At 37.8% G+C, this 25,173-nt stretch overlaps 2 protein-coding genes across 2 annotated transcripts; one reads left to right on the top strand and one right to left on the bottom strand.

Moving 5' to 3' along the window:
* The first annotated feature begins 227 nt into the window (after window positions 1–227).
* LOC134650218 (nidogen) lies at window positions 228–13,642 on the top strand. The gene is made up of 7 exons (XM_063505164.1): window positions 228–441; window positions 4,313–4,800; window positions 5,083–7,034; window positions 7,440–8,474; window positions 11,445–11,616; window positions 11,767–12,051; window positions 13,287–13,642. The coding sequence occupies exons 1-7, from the start codon at window positions 256–258 to the stop codon at window positions 13,510–13,512; spliced, it is 4,344 nt and encodes a 1,447-aa protein (XP_063361234.1). The 5' UTR covers window positions 228–255; the 3' UTR covers window positions 13,513–13,642.
* Window positions 13,643–16,154: 2,512 nt separating this feature from the next.
* LOC134650227 (transmembrane protein 50A-like) lies at window positions 16,155–18,343 on the bottom strand. Its single transcript, XM_063505176.1, has 4 exons — window positions 18,213–18,343; window positions 17,380–17,511; window positions 17,023–17,158; window positions 16,155–16,264 (listed from the first exon to the last, which is right to left on the bottom strand). The coding sequence occupies exons 1-4, from the start codon at window positions 18,306–18,308 to the stop codon at window positions 16,155–16,157; spliced, it is 474 nt and encodes a 157-aa protein (XP_063361246.1). The 5' UTR covers window positions 18,309–18,343.
* Between the last annotated feature and the right edge of the window lie 6,830 nt (window positions 18,344–25,173).

Genomic DNA, 25,173 nt, shown 5'->3' with positions numbered 1-25,173 from the left:
TAAAACACGTCTTGCTTGCATTCGTATAAAATTTCATTTTGCAAGTGCAGTCTATCCTCCTTATTCATAAAACTTAGCAAACCATTGTTCAATTTTGTCCCTATTTAGCGCGGCGTTTTAGGTTAATCGATGAGGAACGCTGAAAAACGCGTACTGTGCAAGCTCCTTAACGACCCAAAAATCGCTACCCGCTCCTCACTTTGTTCGGTACTTTAATGGGTCATTCCCTATTAGTAACGCATACAGCGCGGCGAAATGCGGACGTGCGTGTTGGGAGTGGTGCTGCTGGCCGCGTGCGCGCGCGCCATCACGCGGGACCAGCTCTACCCGTACGGGTCGGGGCTGGATCTACAGCTGCAGAGAGGCGCGGCGGTCGAGAGCCCGGAAGTGCGCCTGAGAGTACCCGTTGTGTTTTACGGAGAAACGTACGATTCGATTTTCGTAAGTCGTTTTTGTTAATTTCCACCCAGTTCCTTTCGACCCCCGTTGTCTGTACCCGAATCGAGAAATTTGATATCACCCGTCATTTGATTTTGTATGGGACGGTCAACCTATTTAATTGCTAGGTTACTTTAATACCTTATATTAAAAACTATTCATATTTAGGTATTACTACGTTACGGTAACTAAGATGGTTTTAAATTTCTTAGTACGGGTAGGTATTTGGCCACTTTCGTATAGTCATTACTCAATAGAGAGAAATTTTGTTTCCATTTTTGCCGAATTAATGTACCTCCCTCCTCCTAAATATTTAGTCCCATTTAGAAGCAAAATCTAAAGAAAAATATTTGTCTCCTGAAATAGTCGGGAGATTTTATTATAATATATGTGTTGAACAATAAAATATATAGGTATATACTTATTATTTTACAATTTTTTTTGTGTTCGATTCATGGCATTGTTTAAGTTTAGAGTTATGTTATGTACTTAAAAAGAAAGGATCACCTTATAAAGACCGTTTGTCCTGGAAAACTTCATGGAATACTATGTATTTATCTTATAAATCAAATTAACCTGGCCAACATAATCAAGGATTCCGTATAATACGAAACGAAAATGCAACAAACAAAAATACCCTACGAGCAAAAGCGTGTATTTTGATGGCACTGTCATCCTTTTAAAAAGAAGGAAAGTTTTTGACAAGTATCCAAAAAACAGCTCATCCGATCATGACCAAAATAATCGTCGAGTAATAATAACAAAAATGGCATTTATAGAAGTTATATGACTGTATTGATAGTTATTTGTTTTACAAGCTGGCAAAGTTGTTGTTTAACCGCCCGTGCTAATATTGATACCCGAGCAAGCGAAAGAATCCAAAATTGAACCACGAGCGTAGCGAGTGGTTCGAAAAATGGAATCTTGAGTTGCGAGGGTTTCAAAGCACGAGGGTTAAACAAAATTTTCCCCCGAGTGCAACACAAAAAATTTATAATGTATTTTATGATACAATTGGCCCCTGGTAGATGGGCCATTTTTTTAAAGTTGTCCCCTATACCTTTTTTTTTAATTTGTGAATTTATATGTTATTTCTACTCCGAATCACGAGCTCTTTCTATCCTAATAGGAGAAAAAAAGTGTCCAAGGTTTTTTTCCCATTCCGTTACCATTTTTTCATAGACTATGGCGGTTTCGGAATGGAAAGATCGAAAAATGTATGGAAATCTTGGGACACTTTTTTTCTCCTATTAGGATCAAAAGAGCTCATGATTCTGAGTAGAAATAACATAAAAAATCCCAATTTTTAAAAAAAAGTGTAGGGGACAACTTTAAATAAAATGGCCCAGATATTACACAACTGGGCCACTCCAGAAAGATCACCCTGAGCTATCTTCTGTCAACAATCATGTCCTCTATCGTTGGTTAAAGATTTTTCTTATGCAACGCTACATATTATTTCTCTTTTACCTTTATTAACATTATAAAATATTCTCCATGCACACATACCCGTACCCGTACGTGTTGTTTACCTGTACGAATACATGCAATATTTATCGCAATCATATGTATAGAACATACTAAATGTGTAGTTTTAAACTAAGTCGATACATAATAGGATTAATAGGTATCGACTACATATCGTCGGGTGACAAGTAAAAGTCACTACATAACACCATTGAAATTATTGGACAATAAACCGTGTTACAAGTGTAATAAAGTGCATTGTTACTTTAATTTTTTGATAGTACTTAGTGACTTTTGCTTGTCATCCGGCGATATATACATACACATACATAGGGATAAGGTCAATAAAGACCGTCTATCAGGAAAGACCGATTACAAGCTCTTGCCTCGCTTCTAACTCTTGCGTTCGTACACATACTTCAGTTACGGAAGGTAGAGCAGAAGGAGCGAGGAACTTCCTTTCTGACTGTGTCTGAGCAAAGTACGTATTCAAATACATACAATACAGTTCTTGTCCTATTCCTATGACGATCATAACAACCAAACATTTTATATCTCGCCTATCTTCGCCACATTGACTTAAACTATTTCTAAAATGAAGAGGAGCACAGTTTAAAATGTTTAAATGGTTTATCTCTTGTTATATAAGTATTTGATTTTCTTCTGAAAAAGTCGGGCCTTTCCTTGCAATTTGTTCTTAGTAATGGGTACTTCACACCATATTAATCTTCTTTATCATGGCCAGTTTTTCCCATCCACAGCTAATCAGTCCCAATAACTCATCACATTGAGACACGGGATACCAATCCCGTACTTACATTAGATAACTAAAAAGTTATAATTTCTAAGGTTATTTAAATAAATCACCGGCGGGGTCGTCGTAAAAACATTTCAAATCAATTAGAATACCGTGCCAAATGGACAAACAATGTTGTAGCACTTTCCATAATGACAGAATAGTAAATATTCATAAACATGGAATACAATAGAAAAATCCAATTAAATATTTGCTTCCAAATGAACTGCATAATTACTTCCGCGTGAATAAATAAAAGTATTAGTTGATTACCTATCAGTTTAGGCGAATTTGACTTGTTAATTCATTTGGTTTTAAATTGTATTAAAGAAAAACAATAAGTTAGGTACAAAACTACCTTAGGTAGGTATATTATTACTGTGAATAGGTAGTCTATAGTCTAGTACCTACCGGCTTCTAATCTGAAATAAACATATTATATTAACAAAAAAACGAAATCAGTCCACTGAGGCATTAAAAAGGATTTTAACTCGAAATTATGTTTGCCATTGAAGATTTTCTTCCTGATTTACACTACGAATACAAAACCTAATAAATTACCTTAGCTTGGTGGGTTTCAGTCTAGTCTTATTTAGTCTTTCAGAGTTTAAAGTCTCCACTGTATATTTTGTACTTTTGTAACGATAAAAGATAATCAAAATAACTTAGAAACGAATCTACGAATTCTACGAACATTTTCCATCACTCGTACACCCAGCGGCAAAGTTGCATGGCCATTTTATGAATGAAATCGTTCATAATATGTTCATGGAATTTTGCAGCTCGCTAAACATTTACGGTAATTTCGATGAATGTGATGTGTACCTATGATTAAAATCACTCTGAAACACACTCACAAATGCAATCCACCAGTGGAAAGGGTAGGTACCTACCTACTACAAATGTGATAGATAGGTACAAAAAGTAATCCAAATTCGAAACTGCACTGGAATGTTTTTTTTGCAACACGATAAGAGATACATTCGGGGACAAGCGGGCAGCGGACGGAAATGCGTGGCTATCGGACCGCCGGTCACTGCTCTTTTTTAATCTCGAAAACCTAAACTATTTTTTTTGTCATTTTCTTTGTTTACTTAGCATGAAGTACTACCTACACGTGTTTTGCAAGGGTTGATAAAAAAATTCTTTGTACAAAAAATACAGGTACCTAGATACCTACCTAAATCCCCGAGAACTGACCGTGTCGAAAGGAAATGCTACTACCTATGTGCGCCAGGCTAATTATAGTTATAGCTAGTTATTAGATAGTAGAAGAAAGACAGTCAACATAAAATTAATCAAAATACCTACTACCTAATTACTTTGGAAACAAAAGCACTTTTGGTGTTTACATATATACTTACATACTTTTGCAGTTTATAATCTAGTAGCGTTTCGAAAAATACGTCATATAAAGCGCAGAATTGCTGCAGAAAATAGGTACGTAGTTTCCTAGTTACCCTTGAAAGTTCCATCAATCAAATGTGATCTTAAAGGGTGATGTTAAAGTAAACACCATAAGGGTTCATTTTTTACCTTTTTGGTACGGAACCCTAAAAATATGTAAACTTTTCTATTTAGGTATTTTATTTTTATTACCGTTGCCCTCAGGTTAACAACCACGGAATACTTTCCTTCAGAGCAGACATATCATCATTTATGAATGCAGAGTTCCCGCTCCCATATCCATCAATCGCAGCGTTTTATTCCAACGTAGACACCTCCATATCAGGGGCGATCTATTACAGAGAAAGTAACGAAAATCGTGTTCTCGCAAAAGCTACAGAGAGTGTACAAAATAATTTTCACGAATATTACGACTTCCAACCCACTTCTGTATTTATTGTGACGTGGGCGGACGTATCTTATACTGGTGCACAAGGCAACCAAAAGAATACTTATCAAGCGGCCATAATTAGCAACGGCAACGAGAGCTTCGTGGAGCTGTTGTATCCCGATGGTGACATCCAGTGGATTCAAAGAGAGACTTCTCCGGACAGCTTGCCAGACGCAAAGGCTCAGGCAGGCTTCGTGTCTGAAGACGGGCAGATGCTGCTACTTAGGGGCTCTGGCAGCCATCAAATAAGGAATATAATTTCGTAAGTATTAATCCATAATTTACTTTTTATCTTTAGTGCCTTCCAATTTGACACCTGGCTCAAGCAACTTGACTGTCTGAAATATCCAAGTAGCCCGAAAGACTTCCAACACAAACGACAACTTGGCAAAATAACTTTCAAATCACGGTTGTGCTCACCTGCTCAGTGAGATGCCACTCAAACATATTATTTAAGTGCAAGCGCCAAGAGGCCATGAGCGCTTCAAATATTAAAACGACTATTTACAAGTCCTAGGAATTAACATTCATTATCTTATTTCAGTTGGTCAAACACACAAGAACCTGGGAAGTATGTATATCGCGTAGGAAACGTAATGCAAGATGGAAACGTCGTAGTACCAGATTTATACAATCAGAGTGAAGAGGAATCTGAAGAAGAATCTAGAACGTGTGCCCAAAGTGGGCCGAGTATATGCCACATCAAAGCAAGATGCGTCGACTACCAAGCTGGTATTTGCTGCCAGTGCAATGAAGGATACTATGGAAACGGGAAATCTTGTGTTAAAGAGGATGTCCCACTACGAGTACACGGCAAACTGAATGGCGTTGTCAACGAAGTGTCATTAAATGACGTGGATATTCAAGCGTACGTGGTGGTGGCAGATGGCAGGTCCTACACCGCTCTATCACAAACACCGGCCGCAATTGGAAACAACCTCCAACTGGTCCACGTCCTTGGCGGAGTCATAGGGTGGCTGTTTGCCAAGCCGCTGGGAGACGCCAGCAACGGTTACCAACTTACGGGAGGCGTATTCAACCACACAGTAGACATATTCTTCCCGGCTACAAACAATCGCGTAACAATCACTCAGGAATTTATAGGTCACGACGTTTTTGATCAAATTACTCTAGATTGTGACATTAGAGGATCTCTGCCGAATGTAGGTGTAGGCGCTAAACTTCAAGTCACAGAATACGAGGAACAGTACACGGTGATAGAAGCCGGACTAATACGATCGGAGTCCACTCGAACCATTATAGACAAATTAACAGGAGTGAGCTATGAGCAAAGAATACAACAAACAATCAAATACAACACCTGCCACAATGCACCACCAGAAGGCACGGTATCATCGACTTTGAAAGTTTCTAAAAATTATTTAGGCTACGAACCTAAAAATAACATAGTAAGATATGGAATGAGTAATAAAATCGTTCCATTAGGTCAAGAAGATCCTTGCATTTTTGGTAGAAGCACCTGCGGGCCTCACAGCTCTTGTGTAGTGCAAGGGAGCTCATTTGCGTGTATATGCCAATCTGGCTTCTCAAACGTAATACAAGACGATGCTTTGGTATGTATAGATATAGACGAATGTGCTGTAAGCACGCACAACTGTGACACGAACGCTGACTGTTATAATCACGATGGAGGATTCCAGTGCCGTTGTCATGATGGCTTTGAAGGCAACGGAGTGACTTGCAGCCGCATATCGCAATGTAGAGAGCAGTCTTGCAACCAATTTGCTTCGTGCGTAGAAGGCTATGGTGGAGAACCTACCTGCGTGTGTAATCCTGGATATACCGGGGACGGACAAAGATGTTGGTTGATCAGCGCTTACACTTGCGACGTTCTACACAACTGCTCCCCTTACGCATCCTGCATCTTTTCACAAGTGAGCAACAGCCATATCTGCCAGTGTAAACACGGTTACGTTGGTGATGGCTATTATTGTTCCGTGGATACTCAAACACATCCCGGAACCCTACCAGCGATCACTACAACTCTTCAACCAAGCACCAACTACCCCGATAACGAATATTTAACCCATGAATATAACCATAACAATAACCAAGACACGTACAATAACGAATATAACAATAACAATAATCAAGAAACGAACAACAACGAATATCACAATAACCAAGAAGCGGGCAACAACGAATATGGTAATAACCAAGAAACGAGCAACAACGAATATGGCAATAACCAGGAAACGGCCAACAACGAATATGGCAATAACCAGGAAACGGCCAACAACGAATATGGCAATAACCAGGAAACGGCCAACAACGAATATGGCAATAACCAGGAAACGGGTACCAACGAATCCGAAAATGTGCAACAATTCGTTTTGCCAAACTGCGGCTTCTTCGGCCTAGGCTGCACATGTCCCGATGGGTACTCCAGCTTTATGGACGAGAAAAATAACGAATTATGTCGATTAGATGGATATGCCGACCCACATCTATTGCAAAAAAATAACGATACTTCAAGTAAGCCCCTTACTTTTAAGTTTTTTTTTAAATATTAAGTAGGTGCATACCTACGTACTAGGTATTTAAAAAAACTATCTGTGGAATTGCTAATATTTTCTATCAGTAAATGGGTGGATCAACTTTTTGTGATGTTATTGTGTCCCGTAGTCCAAAGGAAAAACGTTGGTAGTTTAGTGGAAGTTTGTTAGATTTTGTATCACATTCTACTATTAACATGCTTAGTAGAGATGACCGATTCTGGAAATGGCTCTGTAACCACCACAAAAATACATGTTTGGTAAATTTAAATAACATAAAATAGGGGCTTTAAAAGTTGTCCACTTTGTCCAGGGGAAAGTACCCATGGCAAAGAGTGACAATAAAACGTATGTTATAATTATTCATAATTCTTTTTTTTTTCAGTTGCATGTACAACCGATTCAAACTGTCCACCAAATGCAGAATGTAAATATACGTTGGATATTGATGGCCAATACGTATCACGCTGCGTTTGTCCCGAGGGTTTTGTAGGGAACTCCTACGAGTGTGTTGAACAGCGTAGCGAAGTATGCGCTTGTGGGCCCAACGCTCACTGCTACCAGACTGCAAATGGACCAACTTGTGTTTGCGACGTAAGATACCACGGCGACGGATACATCTGTCGACCAAAACTCGTCTGCACAAACAGCTCCGAGTGTGAATCCCACGCCGAATGCCGGCCTGACGGCGCTAGTAACGAATATTTCTGCCAATGCATAGAAGGATACATCAAGGACGAAAACGAAGCGTGCATCCCTGACCGCCAACTTTGTAACGGAGGCGTGTGTGCCGAACACGCTTCTTGTCTGTATGATAAGACTCTTGAGATCGGCTACTGCGCATGTGATGCAGGATATGAAGGCGATGGAATCTACCAGTGTATACCTAGGGTTAATGGCCAAGAACGTCCATATGATAACACAATCACAACGTGCGATATCCTGCAAGATTGCAACGAAAACGCGCAATGCACACAAATTGCAGACTTATCATATCACTGTGTATGTAGAGAGGGATATACCGGAGATGGTTATGATTGCAGGCCGGAACCGAGCTGTCGGAACGATCCTTACATGTGCGATGTACATGCTTCATGTCTCAAGCGGAACCAAGAATACGTTTGCGAGTGTAATTCAGGCTACTCAGAAGTAGCTTACGGCAATGAAAGTCGGTGCGAACTGAACCCTAGACAAGCTGGCAATTTCCTGGTGGCTAGTGATGGTGTTTTTGTATACAGAGTGCCCTTCAAGACCACCGCTTGGGAATATGCGACACCTATCAACAGCGCGATCGACCAGATCGCTGTCGGCATAGACACAGACTGCCAGGCAGGCAAAGTCTACTGGGGTGACGTGGTCAGTAACTCTATAAAGCGTTCCAGCTACGATGGATCTGCATTTGAATTATTTTTGACAAGTGGTAAGATTTTTTATTCATAAAAAGCTGATAATAAGTAGGCTATAATATGGTCATATAAGTAATTTTAGATTTTATACCAAAGGTTTGTCAAAAACCAACAAGCTAAGGTAGGCAGAGAAGATTGCACTAATTGTTCAACAATTGAATACAACTTAAATGCGATCATACTATGTAATACAGTAATTTTATACATTTTGCGTTTGCGTCAAATCCGGTAGTTCTGATTTTTTGCAGACTTGTTTATGATGTTGGCCCAATGAATAATCCAAGTTTGTGACCTCGAGCGCCGAACGCAACTTTGTCAGTAATCGAAAAAACCGCAAAAATTTCATTTTTTTTTAGTTTTGGGCGATTCTAACCCTAAAGACTAGTTTTTGATAGTACCTTCCTTAGACGTTTTTAAAAAGACTAAATTTGCTACAATACGAGATTAGAACTGTCTCTGTAGATTGAACAGTTTCCGAGATAAAGGCTTTCAAAATTTAGATTTTTTTTAAATTGAGCTCGTGAGAGTCGTGAGCTAAGCGAGTGCAGTGAGTATGCACTTTTGACTCAGGCGATGCCGCTTGGCACGATTGTTCCTAAGGTCAAACAAAGCTGATTTGGCACAGTAGCTACGAGATCGTACCGTGCCTACCCCCCCAAAAAGGGAGGGGAAAGGTCGGATCCCCAGGTCCAATCTTTGCTATATATTTCTTTATACTCTTAGCAACTAGGGCAAGTTATATATCATTTTCATATAATTTAGGGATAAAAACATTATATTCATACTTTTAAAACGCCAATATAAGTGTTTTTTAAGATTTTTAACTTTTGACTTTAGCCATAATTAGATTTCTATGGAAATCGTCACTCAATCCGCTTCATATATTTACAAAAAAATGTATGAATGCCTGCTTTGAAGTGATGCTTTATAGAATAAGGAAGCCCTAAATTATATCCGATCAAAAACATTACATGTAAAAAGGTGCAAGTCTCGCAACGCTTTTACTACAAAAAAGTTTTGAGATGTAATGTGAAACCAAGTCGGTTATTTTAATCAGTGCAATCAATAAGATATCTTTAATTTATAATACGTATAATGACTTGGCCATCGCACGACTGCATAATGACAAAAGGATCATCGTCACCTATTAAAAATAATTCTAATTGAACATAACGCTAGCGCTAATTGCAGTTTGAGCATTACACATATTTACAAGTACGGTACGAGTAAAGCATTATGTGCGATTGCCAAGTCATGATATGTATTACAAATTAAAGATATCTTATTGATACGGTTTTAACACCCCCTGGCACTGATTAAAATAACCGACTTGGTTTCACATTACATCTCAAAACTTTTTTGTAGTAAAAGCGTTGCGAGACTTGCACCTTTTTACATGTAATGTTTTTATTCTTTATTCTTTAAATAAATACAGGTATAAGTTTACAGCTCTAGATATGCCAAAACACTTATACTGTTAATACATAGTCATTATAACTATTACATATGTAGAAATTAAAAAAAGGCCTGAAACTATACTAATTTACATAGGTACTCGTAGAGTTAAAAAAAAACTACTTTGTAAATCCTGATACTATACTAACTACTTTTGATGGGATCTCATCTCTTTTTGTAGGCAGTCCTTCTTTTCGGGTACTCATACCCATACTATGTATACACATATCATAACTAAACATATCTTCATTCATACTCACATCGTACATCGTAGTGTACCTTTACTTTACCTACTATTTATAGGAACTGCAACAGTAACGTTGTAATATCATATATTTATATGGGATTACAAACTTACTTATGCAGTTCATAAATCTTTAAAACGTGACAGATATTGCAATATTTTTAGGTTTTCCCTTTATGTGGCCATTAAACCCTAACTCTGTACCAAATTTCAGCTCTCTGAGTTTATGGGAAGTACTAAGTTCTATTCTGATGATCATGAGTGAGTGAGTGAGTGAGTGTCATAAATGCGAAACTTTGCTTTCGCTTAACTTCGGAACTAAATGACCTACAGACTTGAAATTTTGGATTTTAAGTATGTGATTATAGCTTACTGGATGACGAAAATTTCTGCGTTCTGGTCTTATCCAGAGGTTCTCAAATAGGGGCCTGAAAATGCGGCGAAATGGTTCCAGTAAAGGATGGTACGGCAGTGTTTGCTTCGCGCTCGACATGGCGGGGGCACTGCCGTGCCCCCAAATAAAAATCATATATAACTTGCCCCAGTTGCTAAGAGCAGGAAGAAATATAGCTAAAGCCCTTGCTACACGGTCGCCGACAAGCCTTCTAACCGTCTGTCCTTGGTCTGACCTTGGTCAGTTTTGGTCAAATTTTGTTGGAAACAACTGTCTACACGGTCCGTCCAGACCAAGGCCACGCGGTCTGGGGGGCTTGTCGGCGACCGTGTAGCAAGGGCTTAAGATTAGACCTGGGGATCCGACCCTTTCCCTTCTCTTTTTGGGGGGTAGGCACGGTACGATCTCGTAGCTACTGGGCCAAATCAGCTTTGTTTGACCTTAGGAACAATCGTGCCAAAGCGGCATCGCCTGAGTCAAAAGTGCATACTCACTGCACTCACTTAGCTTACGAGCTCAATTTCAAAAAAATCTAAACTTTGAAAGCCTTTATCTCGGAAACTGTTCAATCTACAAAGACAGTTCTAATCTCGTATTGTAGCAAATTTAGTCTTCTTTAAAAACGTTTAAGGAAGGTACTATCAAAAACTAGTCCTTTAGGGTTATAATCGCCCAAATCTATAAGAAAACCGAAATTTTCGCGGGTTTTACGATTTTTGACAAAGTTGCGTTCGACGCTCGAGGTCACAAACCTGCATTATTAATTGGGCCAATATCATAAATAAGTCTGCAAAAATCAGAACTACCGGATTTGACGCAGAAGAGCCACGTTACAAAATTCTACAATTTCACTGGATTAATGTATTACTTACGCTTTCCATTATTTCGCAGGAATCCTGTCTCCGGAAGGAGTGGCCATTGACTGGGCATCTCGCAATATTTTCTGGACTGATTCAAAGAAGTTGACCATTGAAGTAGCTAATGTTGATACTAAAGTGAGAAAAGTTTTGTTTTCTGGCGACATCAGAAATCCCAGGGGCATTGCCGTGCATCCACGAAGAGGGTAAGCCAAAAAATAAATATATAATTAATATAGTTTTACATGTAGGTATGTATATAATGATATATGTACCTACTAAACTATGTAATTAGACATGCGAAATCGAAGTGTAATATTCTAAATATAAAATCTTAATTATTCGTATAATTACAGCAAAGTCTTCTGGACGGATTGGAACCGATTAAACCCTAAAATCGAGTGGGCTAACATGGACGGATCTCAGCGAGGAGTTTTTGTTGACAAATCAGACGTGAAACTTCCGAACTCTCTAGCAATAGACTGGCTGAGAGACCGTTTGTGCTACACCGACGCGGGACTGTTTCTAATCAAATGTGTCAACCTAGACACCATGGAGACTGAAACCATAGTCACGAACTGCTTGCATCCTTTCGGACTAGCAATTAATCAGGAAACTTTCTATTGGACAGATTGGAAAACGTAAGTCTTCTGCTTCCCTAATGCCAATAATGAACTGACATAGTTGTTCTGGATCTGTACCTATTGTTTCCTTCCATACTAAAGGATAAGTTCAAGTATTTGGGCAAGTAGAGCCTAGAGAGTAATCCACTCGCACTAGGTAAATAGGTACCTACGCAAAGAAAAATTAGGACTTTTTTCTGTTTAACTTGTCAGTGAGTAAGCATGTATAGGTGAACCAGGATCTATTGAGGGTGCGCCATGTTACGGAAATTTGTTGGTACTAATTTCTAGCAATGGCAACAATTTTAATAATAGACAACATCTACCCTCTATGATAGTTGTCAATATTGACAATGTAAACATTGCTTTGTCTAGTTTCGTGTGAATTATTATTAGACTGCAATAATCATGCCGAAAGTTTTAGATTTTACAGAGAAAAAAGTTGTAAATAGTGTATATGGTTATTTATTGGAAAAAAAACGTGCGGGAGAGAAATTTCTTACATTAAAAAACATAACGAAATTAGCATCTGAATTGACGGGTAAGTTTCAAACTTATGGACAAATGTCACTATAGTCAGGTCGTCACGATTTGGTTGATGTCTTGTAATAATGATATTTGTAAAATTATCTATATAAATTATTACTTAAACTCTTGCGTTACTTTACGCTATTCATTTTATCTAAATCGAGTCAGCTATTTAAGCATAAAAACCGAAGAAATATCCAAACATCAAACTTCGCACTTATTAAAGTTGTCGGACTAAAACAAAAATCATCTGCCGATTTCCATTGTCCCCACTATACAAATTGTTGCTATATAAAATTCAAACCGAGCGCCCTCATGACAATACTCCCAAAGTTCTGGTTTACCTATACTCGTATGTAGGTACCTAACTACCTAGTACCCATATATTTTCAAACTAACTTGCACATTAGTCAAATTTCTACCAGACTCCTCTTGGTATCTATGGTAGGTACTTACGAAGTCAGACGAACAGCTCCCTGAAGATCGGTTTTCCTGGGATAGCGGTGCCGTCATATAGCGGCCGTCTCCATACTAAATATGGATGTCGTCGTATTTGTATGGAGACGGCCGCTATATGACGGCACCGCTTTCGGAGGAAACCAAAGCTTTGACAGGTAATCATAATCATAATCGGTAGGAGATGCTTTAAAAGTGATGTCGTAAAAAAGATAAACGTAACAAACGTACAAATAATCCAATTAAAAAATACCATAAATTATTTCCAGGCTTAAAATCGAAAACATCGACACACTGACGCAGAAGAAGGGTCAGCTATCAATCGCCACAGCGGCCAACAAGCTGTACGGCGTTGCGGTGGCGCCCAACGAGTGTCCCGGCGCCACCAACGTGTGTGCGCTGCGCAACGGCAACTGCGAGGCTGACCAGCTGTGCCTGCCGGATGGCCGCGGCGGGCGGACGTGCGTGCCAGGAGAACAGATTTACGGATATTAGATGCTAAACTAGTTCAGTGTTCTTTCTGAATGCTGGTCAGACACTGAGGAAGCCCGCCCACTAATGACGCACCAGTTTCTTTGGATGGATGGAGTGTGATGGTCGTCGTTTTTACCGCTTGTGTCGACTTGGATCTTGGATTAGACATCCGATACGTTTCGAGAAGTGTGCTAGTGCTGGAATTAGCTTATGTATCCACAAGTGATAAAAACGCGACCATAACTAGCTAGCCGCTAGGACCTTGGAAGAAAGCAGCATCAAGAATTAGAAGGCCTACTGCTGTGGGCATGTTGCCGCATCCTCAATCGGCAATGCATGATCAATTCATCATTGACTCCTTTTTACATTTCCGCCACAAATGGGCACCGGATTAATAAAGATAAAAGGAACAGAAACATTGTTTTCCAGTACAGTTATGCTGCATAAATCATATATCTAATTTTGGTAATTGGTCCAAATATATACCTATATTTTTTATATTGTAAGTAGATGCATAACAATCGTCGATTTCTCATATAGTATTAGGTAAGGTAGGTAGGTATATGAATATTCATTCACCTCAGCATTTGTTATTTTTATAAAAAGGTACTATTGTAATATACCTATCACACTACTACTTTATATACAATAAATGTAACGTACTATTGTAAGTAGGTACTTAAAGCCATATTTATTATAGGTTACAAACAATACTCAATGTAAGTTTTGTTAATAGTATAGGTTGCCCAATCGAATTCTGGCTTGTTGTTCAGGGTAGAGTGGATGGTACAAGACCAACTTTTATATTTTAATAGAATATTATTGATGTCTTCCCAAAAAGCAATAAAACTCATAATAGGTACGTTAGTATTACATTTAAAAAAAACTTGTTATAAATGAGCGCTTTTATACTTTGCCGTGGTCGTCTGCGGCAACGACAAGATTTATCGCCACGATAAAACAGGGGCCCTAATTGTACGAGATTGTATGGACGACTACTATAAAGTATAAAAGCGCCCAATGGATAGGTAGGCACCAAGTAAATAAAAAGTGTGGAAATTTTCATTATTTTTTTTCTACTGCTTAGTTAGAACGACTACCGTAACACCTCATACTATAGTCCAAAGCTCCCAACTATGGTCCAAAATTAACTGTAAGGGGGTCGCCACTTCTAAATTGTAAATTATTATGATGGGTCGATAATGTGATCGATTCAAATTAAATTAACAAGCCATGTTAGATACTAAAATACTTTTATTAATAAAATAGATTCACTCGCAAATGAGTTCTTATAATTATCTAAGTATGTATATTTAACATAAAATATTCTAACATCAGTCTTAATTAAACGGCGGTATACTCTTGAGCGGAAAGTCTGTCTACATATCCACGGAACGTTTTGTACCTCGAGTTGAGGTCGTACCTTGTATAATGTAGTTCGTAAATTCGTTACAGAAATTCATTTAAAAATATATGTATAGGTAGGTATTACATTTACATATATTAGGCGGCAACTTTACGTCTGTACGATCAAGGATACATACATATAAATTTAACTAAACTACCATACCTACTACCTACGTCATAGATAATTATGATTAGTCCATGCCTATGCCTACATATAATATAATACTAAATAATTAACTAGTTACAAAAGCTATTGAGATATGTATAAATCAAATATCTACAAATGTAGCCAATATCAAAGTATGTTGAGAGTTGAGACTTATGTACTTACTTGAGTTTGGTTCGACGAGAAACATGATTTTAACATCCATTGGTGACAAAATTCATTCGACACTTAAACACGGTAATCAGTATTATCACACATGTCGGAATTTCAACAACTCATAGGTATAACTTGTCTCAGTATTTTAAATACGAATTCAATGGTCATTCGATTGCAAAATATAATCGTGTTTTTCTAAGTATTTTAAATACGAATTCAATGGTCATTCAATTGCAAAATATAATCGTGACCGTTTTCTGTTTAGATAGAAGTTAGTTGCGAAATAATATTGTAGAACCTTTCAAATCGAGCAGAATAATAAAACTAGAACTACTTGTTTCTAATAATCACGGTTTAACTTGTAGATTTATGTGCCTTTAAAACAAATAAATGTGCCTTTGTCATACTTAATACCAATTTGAAGTCGACGTTACCGAGCAGAACTTGTGCCATCGAATGGGGTGACTTAATGAAAAATGTGTTAATAGAAAATCCACCTGATGGAAAGTGGTCACTGCATGTAGCCTATGAATGCAAGCACCTCTTCAGGTGTCAAGTGCGTGTTGCCGACCTTTTATGAATGAAAAATTCTAGCTACAACATATGGGCTGTTCATAAATTACGTCATCGATTTTTGACGATTTCTGACCGGCCCTAAAATCATCCAAAAATCATGCTTCATATAACCCCGTTTCCTCCTATGTCATGCTACCATCATCCGATGTCCAGACCCCTCTAATTTGAAATGACGTAATTTATGAAGAGCCCCATAGTCTATAGGTATTATAAAGGAATGTTCATTTTAACTTAGAATTATTAAAGTCACCCTACATTTCAATCTCATTCCATTTTACGGACTTAAGGTGTTCGTTTCCTAAAGGCACATATACTTATTTGCATACATATTAGATATATGAGAAGTTTACTTGGTAGATTAGCCCCACAGGTCCTCGGCGCGGCCAAACTTCAAGGCTAGCGAGCCGGCGAAGATGAACGCGTTTTGCAATAGCAGGCTCACGCCCACCCAGGTGTGTTTGGTCACATCTGCAAGGAACAAACAGGCAAATAAGGCAAATTTTGTATTGAGAACATACTTGAGCTAAAATCAGCGAAACAAGACATATTTCTCTCTGTAACAGAATTGACAGGATTGTCCAACACAGCCATCTCCAAGCAATCTACACATAGTAGGTAAAGAGTACGATTCGGCTTTATGAGCTTCCGTTAATTCCGTCTACCCCTCGCAATCCAGTGAAAATTACAGAAAATAAAGAAAGGCAAGTCAGTTTTCAATAAAATGTTGGGGTTTTTAAATTATCACCGTCAAAAAGTGACAGTACATACATACATATCTGTGTGATATTTTATTTGTATTTAGATAAGACTTGTAATGGAAATTATATGTTATGTTTGAACACTATTTAAAAAACTGATTTTTAGGGGTCCATATTTTAACATATAATATGTTTTTGTGAAATATATTACTCAAACCCTGATAAACTTTCTGGCATGCGCCTACACAAGACATACAAGTTGTAGAAGAGCTAATTTGTCATGATTTTTGCCTTAACTCTTGGCCAAAGAATGCACTTCCTTTTGCCCTTTGTCTCGTCTTGGCGGGGGCACGGCCGTGCCCCCAGATTAGGTGGAATTAGCAATTAATAGGTATATAACATACTCAAAAATTAGTCAGAAAAGTACCAATGAGCAAAAATAAAGTACTAGAAATATTTCCGGTGTTGCTCATGACCATGCAATTATCTAACAAGAAATACAAACATAAACACCTGAACTCATTTTACCAGTTTTTACATATTTGGCAAGCAGTGTCAAGCTAGCTGCGATGAGTGACGCAAAGCCTACAACAAAGCCGATGAAGAGGAAGAACTTCGCGCCACGCGGACCCATGCAGCCCCCCGTGTATGTCTCTCCTCGCACCTGCAATAAGTTTATGAAACATTTTTATTTAATATCACTAAATAGTATTAGGTGGTGTCTTGTTATAGAAGATGGGTCACTACATGAGAACATGATTTCAAAAATAAAAGGTTGTAAAACTATCATAACTGTTATCATCTACACCATTAGAAAACAAGTTACAAACAAAATATACCTAATTAGACTTAAATAACTAAATAATGCCTGTACCTACAACTGACCTGTGCATTTGAAACAGAGTTGACCATAAGCAGGGAAATGGTAGCCATCACTCCGCAGGCATAAGCTGCACTTGGTAGTTCATTAGGGTACTTCGATGCCGAGTCAATTATAAACCACCAGCCTGTAAAGTACTAAACAAAACAATAACAGACATTAATCTTTCAGATAACATAATTTTACTCAAAAATGCCGGCGTTTCATGATCTGCCTAGGAATATCACACCCTACTTATTTGATATGCCTAAACGTCGCTAGGCAAATCGTCAAACGTTGATGTTTGAACGATATGGCTGGTCAGATCATGAAATGGCGGCGTTTCATGATATGACTAGGAATATGTCGATATGCCCGATTTTATGATCTGCCGCCGACATAGATATTCAATAGACTTAATCTGAGTTTCAATGTTAAACATTGAATGGAAAATTCTTAAAATAAACTATACATTTGGCTGGCCTAATCAGCATTCAAGATAAAACTAGCGAGTCATCAAGCAAAGTGCAAATACAAATAAATGTACTTATTTAAGGAGTTACATTTTTGTAACTTACTATTTAATATGGTTAAGTTAATAACAACAGTTATGTAGTAAATAAATCAATATTTTATAAAAACAATTACAGAAGTTTGTTAGATAGAAACAACGCACAGCCTAAATCGTTGAAAGCAGTCCTGAATGAATGAATTTGAAATATTGTTTTCAACGTTATAGAGCGTTACGAATTTGAAATTCAATTCCTAAGCGATTGCTAGTAATATGGTATGATTAATCTCTTTTCCAATTTAAGATCTAGTAACAATTTATTCATAGTGAAAGTCACAAAACACTTACCAGAAAACCTGCAGCCATGGACGCAAAAATATTGCGCCTTTCTCCTCCTTCGAACCATACGAAATTCGGCATAGTCACGTTCTCGAAGCAGTTCATGATTATTTCTAGTTATTGTCGTATTTATTTATAAATATTATGAATTACGAATGGTAAATAAATAAAATTATGTTATGACGTTAACGCTTACAAACAAACTTCACTTCACCTCGCAAGGCCTCGCACAAAGAGTAGTATAATATATATATGAGAAAGAGAGCCCTCTCGTGGAACTTTTTTGTATCCATTATGAAGCGCCATCTGTAAATCTGAACACACAATATTAACGTCAATATTCATACCTACAGGGCCTGTTTACACATTGATTAATGTTTAATATGAGTTCATACATTTGCTACAAATGTATAAACTCACACTAAACATTAATCAATGTGTAAACAGGGTCACATATAATTTGTTATATCAAGAGTTTTGCTCTTCTTACCCATTAATCAACAACTTTATTATAATATTTGCTTGCTATAGGTATATATTGGCAAGCAGATATTTTAAAGTCCAACAGGTAACGTAAGTACAATACAATGATATCCAAGAATGATTTTAACAAGAAAATTATAATAAAGTAGCTTATTAAATACCGGATAAAATAAAATAACAAGGTACGTATAAATGGGAAAGAAAAGATAGTTGATAAAGTCCGTCAACCAAATCTTGTCAGTAGTAAAAGGCGGCAAATTTGAAAAATCGCGGGTTAGCAACACTGTGTTCAAATAATTCCAAAACGCGTGTCATCTGTGTTTTATCTGTGGAATGTGGATCGTGAATGACAGCCGTCACCTTATTTGTTTTCATTTGGTTTTCATTCTGAATCGTTTCTGTTTTAAGAGATATTTCTGCTGTCACCATTAAATACCAATACATTAAATAAGATTAAGCAAAGCTAAGGGGCCTACAATGTACAATCATGCTCGTTGATGGTTACTACAAATTGAGGTTATGACAAGTATTGGAAGAACTCTTTCGAACTTTTAAGATTATGTTCAGTTTTTTTGTTTTAGGGTTAAAAGGCATAAATAAAATTAAAACGTATGCCTAAATCTATCCAACAAGACCATAAATTGTGTCCTGGAAACCGTCCATAGGCCCACATGTCAAATATTTTCAGCAATCAGTTGTGACTATTTACAAAGGTAAACCTTTTAAACAGTATTAAGAGCCATTATTATATCGCCGTTCTTTCGCAATATCTACCTAATCTATACATGTTTGTTGCAGGATTAAATCTTGCCCAATATAAGGCGTTCGTAGTAGGTAGTATCTTTTCAGACAATACTTACCTATGGCGGTTTATGTACCTACGTGTACAACGCAACCAAGTCGAAAAGTGACCCTTATCTTATTTACCTTTAAATTAAATAAACACCTAAATATCAGTTGTTTTATTTTTAATATGTATATTGTACAATATATACCAATCAAAAAAATTACACAGGTATGTCATATTCATCCAGAACAATACACTAATTTACATTAACAAGTGGCATATTATATTGTAAATAACAAATATATGCACTATCTAATTATCTGCATTTTGATATGATTTTATTTTAGTAAACTTAGAAGACATAGATAGGGAACAAAGAGAATATAAGCAGTTGTTTTTGATATCTTCAAATTTGTTCATCATTTTAATTAACATTGTTTTAACATCGCTTTTAAATTGCCCGTCCATGTTTCAATTTTTTTCAATAAACCGCGAGTGACAATTTGAATTGACGTACGCAGGGCGCGCTCAGCGGAAAAAAAAATCTGTTGGTTCGATGTACATTGCTGCTTTTCTTAACGCAATACTGCTCTTTGAGTGTTGCCCTACTTTAGTTTGCTTTACATTGCTACTGACAAGATTTGGTTGACGGACTATATTTCATAATTTAAAATTCAAAAGTTTATTACACAAGTCACATTTACCTATACAGAAGTTTATCTACTACACATAGTGATATAACATTTACATGATGATAACATGGCAACAGATACAAATACCTACAGGAGCCAATACCTGGGTAAACATAACGTTATTGTATGCTGTAATAAACTATATTATACAAACGTAAAAGAAAACTTCGCAACTGATACATGTACAGGAACCAATACCTGGGTAAACATAACGTTATTGTATGCTGTAATAAACTATATTATACAAACGTAAAAGAAAACATCGCAACAGATACAAGTACAGGAGCCAATACCTGGGTAAACATAACGTTATTGTATGCTATAAAGTCCTGACTGACTAATATCAAAGCTCAGCCCAAACCGTTTGACCTAGAAAACTGAATTATTGGCAATCGGTTGTTTAAAATTAACGCATTCACTGTCAGCAACCCGCCAGGTGGGTGCACTATCCGTAGTCGATTTTCGCTACATACGGTTTTTCCCATGTTATCGGCTACGCTCGTAGCGCGTAGCAAGCGCTGGCACCGAAAGTGTTAAGGGCTCATTTAGACGGTGCGAGAACTCGCATGCGAGTTTCCTTACATTGCGTTATTTGATCGGTCGGCTGAATTGATGTTACATTAATGGTCCGCAATGTAACTAAAATCTCATACGAGTTCACACATGAGCCCTTAGTTTGGAGACGTGAAAGGTACTGCCTCATCATCTTCCGCGCGTAATCCGGGCTTTTTGCCACGGCTCAATGGGAGCCTGTGATCCGCTTGTTAAGTTATCCCATGAATCGGCGTAGGCATTCGTTTTTAAGAAAGTGACTGCACTCTGACCTTCCAACCCAAAGGGTAAACTATATCGGTAGGTACCTTCACCGAAAAACGACTGACAAATATCAAATGCGATTTCGCAAATAAGTTTCGAAAATCTCATTGATACCAGCTGAATTGAAAAACTCATCAGAATTTGAGGCGTAATAGACATTTCATCAAATATTAGGCTACACAGTCTGTCAGCAGGTTCTTTTGAAGCCATTGTTTTTTTTAATTTCTTCGGATATAATTGTATTTATGCCACTGGTCAGTTTAATTTGGCGTTTAATAGCTTTGCCAGATGGCAGTGAAAAATATTCACACATCAGCCAGTAGCACTTTGGACTCTTTTTGTAAAGCGACATTGTCAGTATTTTTTTTCTAATGAATAGCGTCGTCCTTTAGGTTGCTTCGTTGATTGTTTTTGCATGTTCACTAAAAGCCGAGCTGGTTTCGTCATGTGCCGCACTACTGTCTGGTACATTTGGTGAGCTTGTTCCAATCGTTGCTTGTATGAAAGTTCCCTTTTGCGCAAACGGTTAACTTCCATTTGAAATTATTTTACCTTAAGCTGCACCTCAATTTTCTTCGAACCTGAAAGAAAACAAAATTATAATATTAAGTACCTTTCATTTTTAATAACTTTTGGCTTTGGTTTGTCACTATACATTTATAGTTATTTGTTTTACAAGGGGGCAAAGTTGTTGTTTAACCGCTCGTGCTAATATTGATACCCGACCAAGCGAAAGATTCTTGAGAGTTGCGAGGGTTTCAAAGCACGAGGGTTAAACAAAATTTGCCCCCGAGTGAAACACAAAATTTTTCACCACACCAACCCGAAGCAAATATTAAATGTAAAATATCAAACCAAATCAAATTCAAATGTTCGAATGTTATTAAATATTTATCATCCAAAATCATCAATTAAAAGTCAATTCTACCAGCAAACATAAGAAAACAACTCAAAATTTGCATTTGATTACTTTGCCTCACATGTGATTTACTGATAGCAAAGTGCAATTTAGCTATCCGTTTTTGAAGTGCAAAGTAAGCCTTTCCTAGCTGGTGTGGTGAAAAGTTTGTTATGTCATCAAATTTAGTATTGATACATTTTTTTATTACCGACTGTATTTTTATCTCTACAATTATCTTTCACTGATTGAGAAAATTATAAATACACAATATTTACGAGTTACATTTATTTTTTACCTAGTTCCTATGCTCAGCTTTGGTTTTCATCATCAGATCGAATCGATCTCTTCATAATAAATATAACCTATTAAGTACCTACATTATATTGATATACACAATCAGTATGGCATTATAACTTATAAATATTTTTAATTACCGTGATCTAATATCCTTCTTTTCGAACGGGTCATCCCACTATAATTATGTTCTGCCAATACAGAAGACTCTGCAGTAGTTATGTTGTTGATGGTAGGCATCTCAGAATGTTGTGTGGCAGGTGTCACTAGAAGAATACAAAGAAATATATAAAATCATTGTTTACGCGCGCGCGCGTAAGTTCTGAAACTTAGGAGATCTTAGAATTCTATCGAGACTCCAGAAAAATAAATACTAACAAATATTTTCTATTCATGTTTCTCACATACGTATATGTATTTTAATCACTACATAGTATAAAACAAACTCGCTTCCCGCTGTCTGTCTGTCTGTGTGTATGCTTAGATCTTTAAAACTACGCAACGGATTTTGATGCGGTTTTTTGATAGAGTGATTCAAGAGGAAGGTTTATGTATAATTTGTTAACCACAGCAAAGCCGGGGCGGGTCGCTAGTTAAAAATAAATTATGGTGATTGAATCCATTTTTATCTAGAAACAAAATACCTACAGAAAATACAGCTTTTATCGCTAAGGGCCCTATCATACTGGCGATTAGCGAGACTCACCGAGAAAATGCTAACAAAGACAATTATAGGTACCTATATGTATTGCATAGTCACCCGACTTACTTAAGTACCTATGTGAACTTTCAGCTCAACCGAATGATGGGAAGTGGGTCTAGTTTAGCTTGCAAGATTGCTGCAGTAGGTTTGGCCATGCTCAGTGTAGGGCTCCGTAGTTACCTTCTGTCAAAAAAAGTCGCCATCATTGATTTTTGTATCCATAGGTACCGAATTGCAGCTTTCTAGCACTAAGGCGCACGGCACACTGCATCCGATTCCGACAAGCGGGATGTGGTTATAATACGCGCATAGCGTTGTCTCGCTCAAAAATCAGAGCGACGTGCTAATTGGGTGCAGTGTAAATAAGGTCAAGTGAGGTAAATGCAACTATGGGGTTATTGCGTCTCTCCGTTCTTTCTCGAATACGATTGGTCGAAACGCCCTCTACTATGCAACGTTTCATTTCCAAGTAGCTCAGGCATGAAACGTTGCATAGTAGAAGGCGTTTCGACCAATCGTATTCGAGAAAGAATGGAGAGACGCAATAACCCCATAGTTGCATTTACCTCACTTGACCTTAGTGTAATGCGCCTTACGATCACGTAGCAAATCCACAGACGAACAGACACAGACAGACAGGCAGACAGACAGATATAGCGAAACCATAAAAATGTATGCTTCCTCGGTATGTATCTAGTTGACACAGAACCCTAAACAATGAAAAATATTACACAACTTTGGGAACAAATCAAATTATTTTAGGAAGCGCTGATGGCCTAGCGGTATGAGCATGCAACTTGCAATCCGGAGGTTCAAACCCCGGCTCGTACCAATGAGTTTTTCGGAACTTATGTACGAAATATCATTTGATATTTACCAGTCGCTTTTCGATGAAGGAAAACATCGTAAAAAAACCGGACTAATCCCAATAAGGCCTAGTTTACCCTCTGGGTTGGAAGGTCAGATGGCAGTCGCTTTCGTAAAAACTAGTGCCTACGCCAATTCCTGGGATTAGTTGCCAAGCGGACCCCAGGCTCCCATGAGCCGTGGCCAAAATGCCGGGACAACGCGAGGAAGAAGTCACATACTATGTATTTCAGTTTATAATGAAATAAAATATAATGCTCTTTTTTCATTTTAATATCATGAATATATAGGAACCATCATATACCTGGCACAGAAGCAGAATGAGAGGCGTGCTGATAGCCCATTCTAGGAGGAAAATGTTGGGCGCTGGATGGATGTGCCTGCCCTGGAAGTATTATAAAGCTTATTTAAAAAAAAAAAACTCCAACGTTATAATCGCTACAACTTATGCCATAAAGGGTCACTCTTCTGTAGACTTAGGTATCATCAAAACTAAGTATACTTTTCCTTAGCAATAGAAAGTAGGTAAGCGATCTTGAAGTGTCTTTCTTATTAAAAACACTCTTGAAAAATAAGTCACAGCAAATATGTAGGTAACAATTATATTATAAACTAGCGACCTGCCCCGGCTTCGCACGGGTTAACAAATTATACATAAACCTTCCTCTTGAATCACTCTATCTATTAAAAAAAACCGCATCAAAATCAGTTGCGTAGTTTTAAAGATCTAAGCATACAGAGAGACAGACAGACAGGGAAGCTACTTTGTTTTATAGCGGCAACAGAAATACATTATCAGTGAAAACTTCAACTGTATAGCTATCACGGTTCATGAGATACAGCCTGGTGACAGACAGACAGATGGACGGACAGACAGACAGAAGGACAGAGAGACAGACAGACAGACGGCAGACGGACAGACGGACAGCGAAGTCTTAATAATAGGGTCCCGCTTTTACCCTTTGGGTACGGAACCCTTAAAACAAATCAAGGACTATCTGCAGGGCTTAAATCACCCCTTAACCCCCTAGCCTCTCAGACCATGACTCGTCAAGCCCCAACTCCCCAACCCCCAACCTCAAACCCCTCAAACACCACCCTGCCTTCAGACTTCACCTCCCACACCTACCCTTCACCTCTCAGTCTCTTTAGTCATTTCCAATACCTACTACCTTACCTACATCCAAAATCATAATAAACCTTTCATAAGAGGGAATTAAGTTCCCTTATAGTCCTTGGTCTATATCATAAAGTGCACTCAATCAGATTGGTAGTTATCCAGAGTACATGCTTGAGTTACTTTATAAGACACCGAAATCACCATACACGTGCCTTTCAAAATCAAGGAGTTGCCTCAATTCCTCGTGAACTCCATCACCATCACCTTGGAGGTAACTTCTTTCAAGTAAAAAAACCGGCCAAGTGCG

The sequence above is a fragment of the Cydia amplana genome, chromosome 1 (assembly GCF_948474715.1).
Source record: "Cydia amplana chromosome 1, ilCydAmpl1.1, whole genome shotgun sequence".
NCBI lineage: Eukaryota > Metazoa > Arthropoda > Insecta > Lepidoptera > Tortricidae > Cydia > Cydia amplana.
Note: the sequence above shows the minus strand (reverse complement) of the source record. Positions and strands in the feature narration are given on the sequence as shown.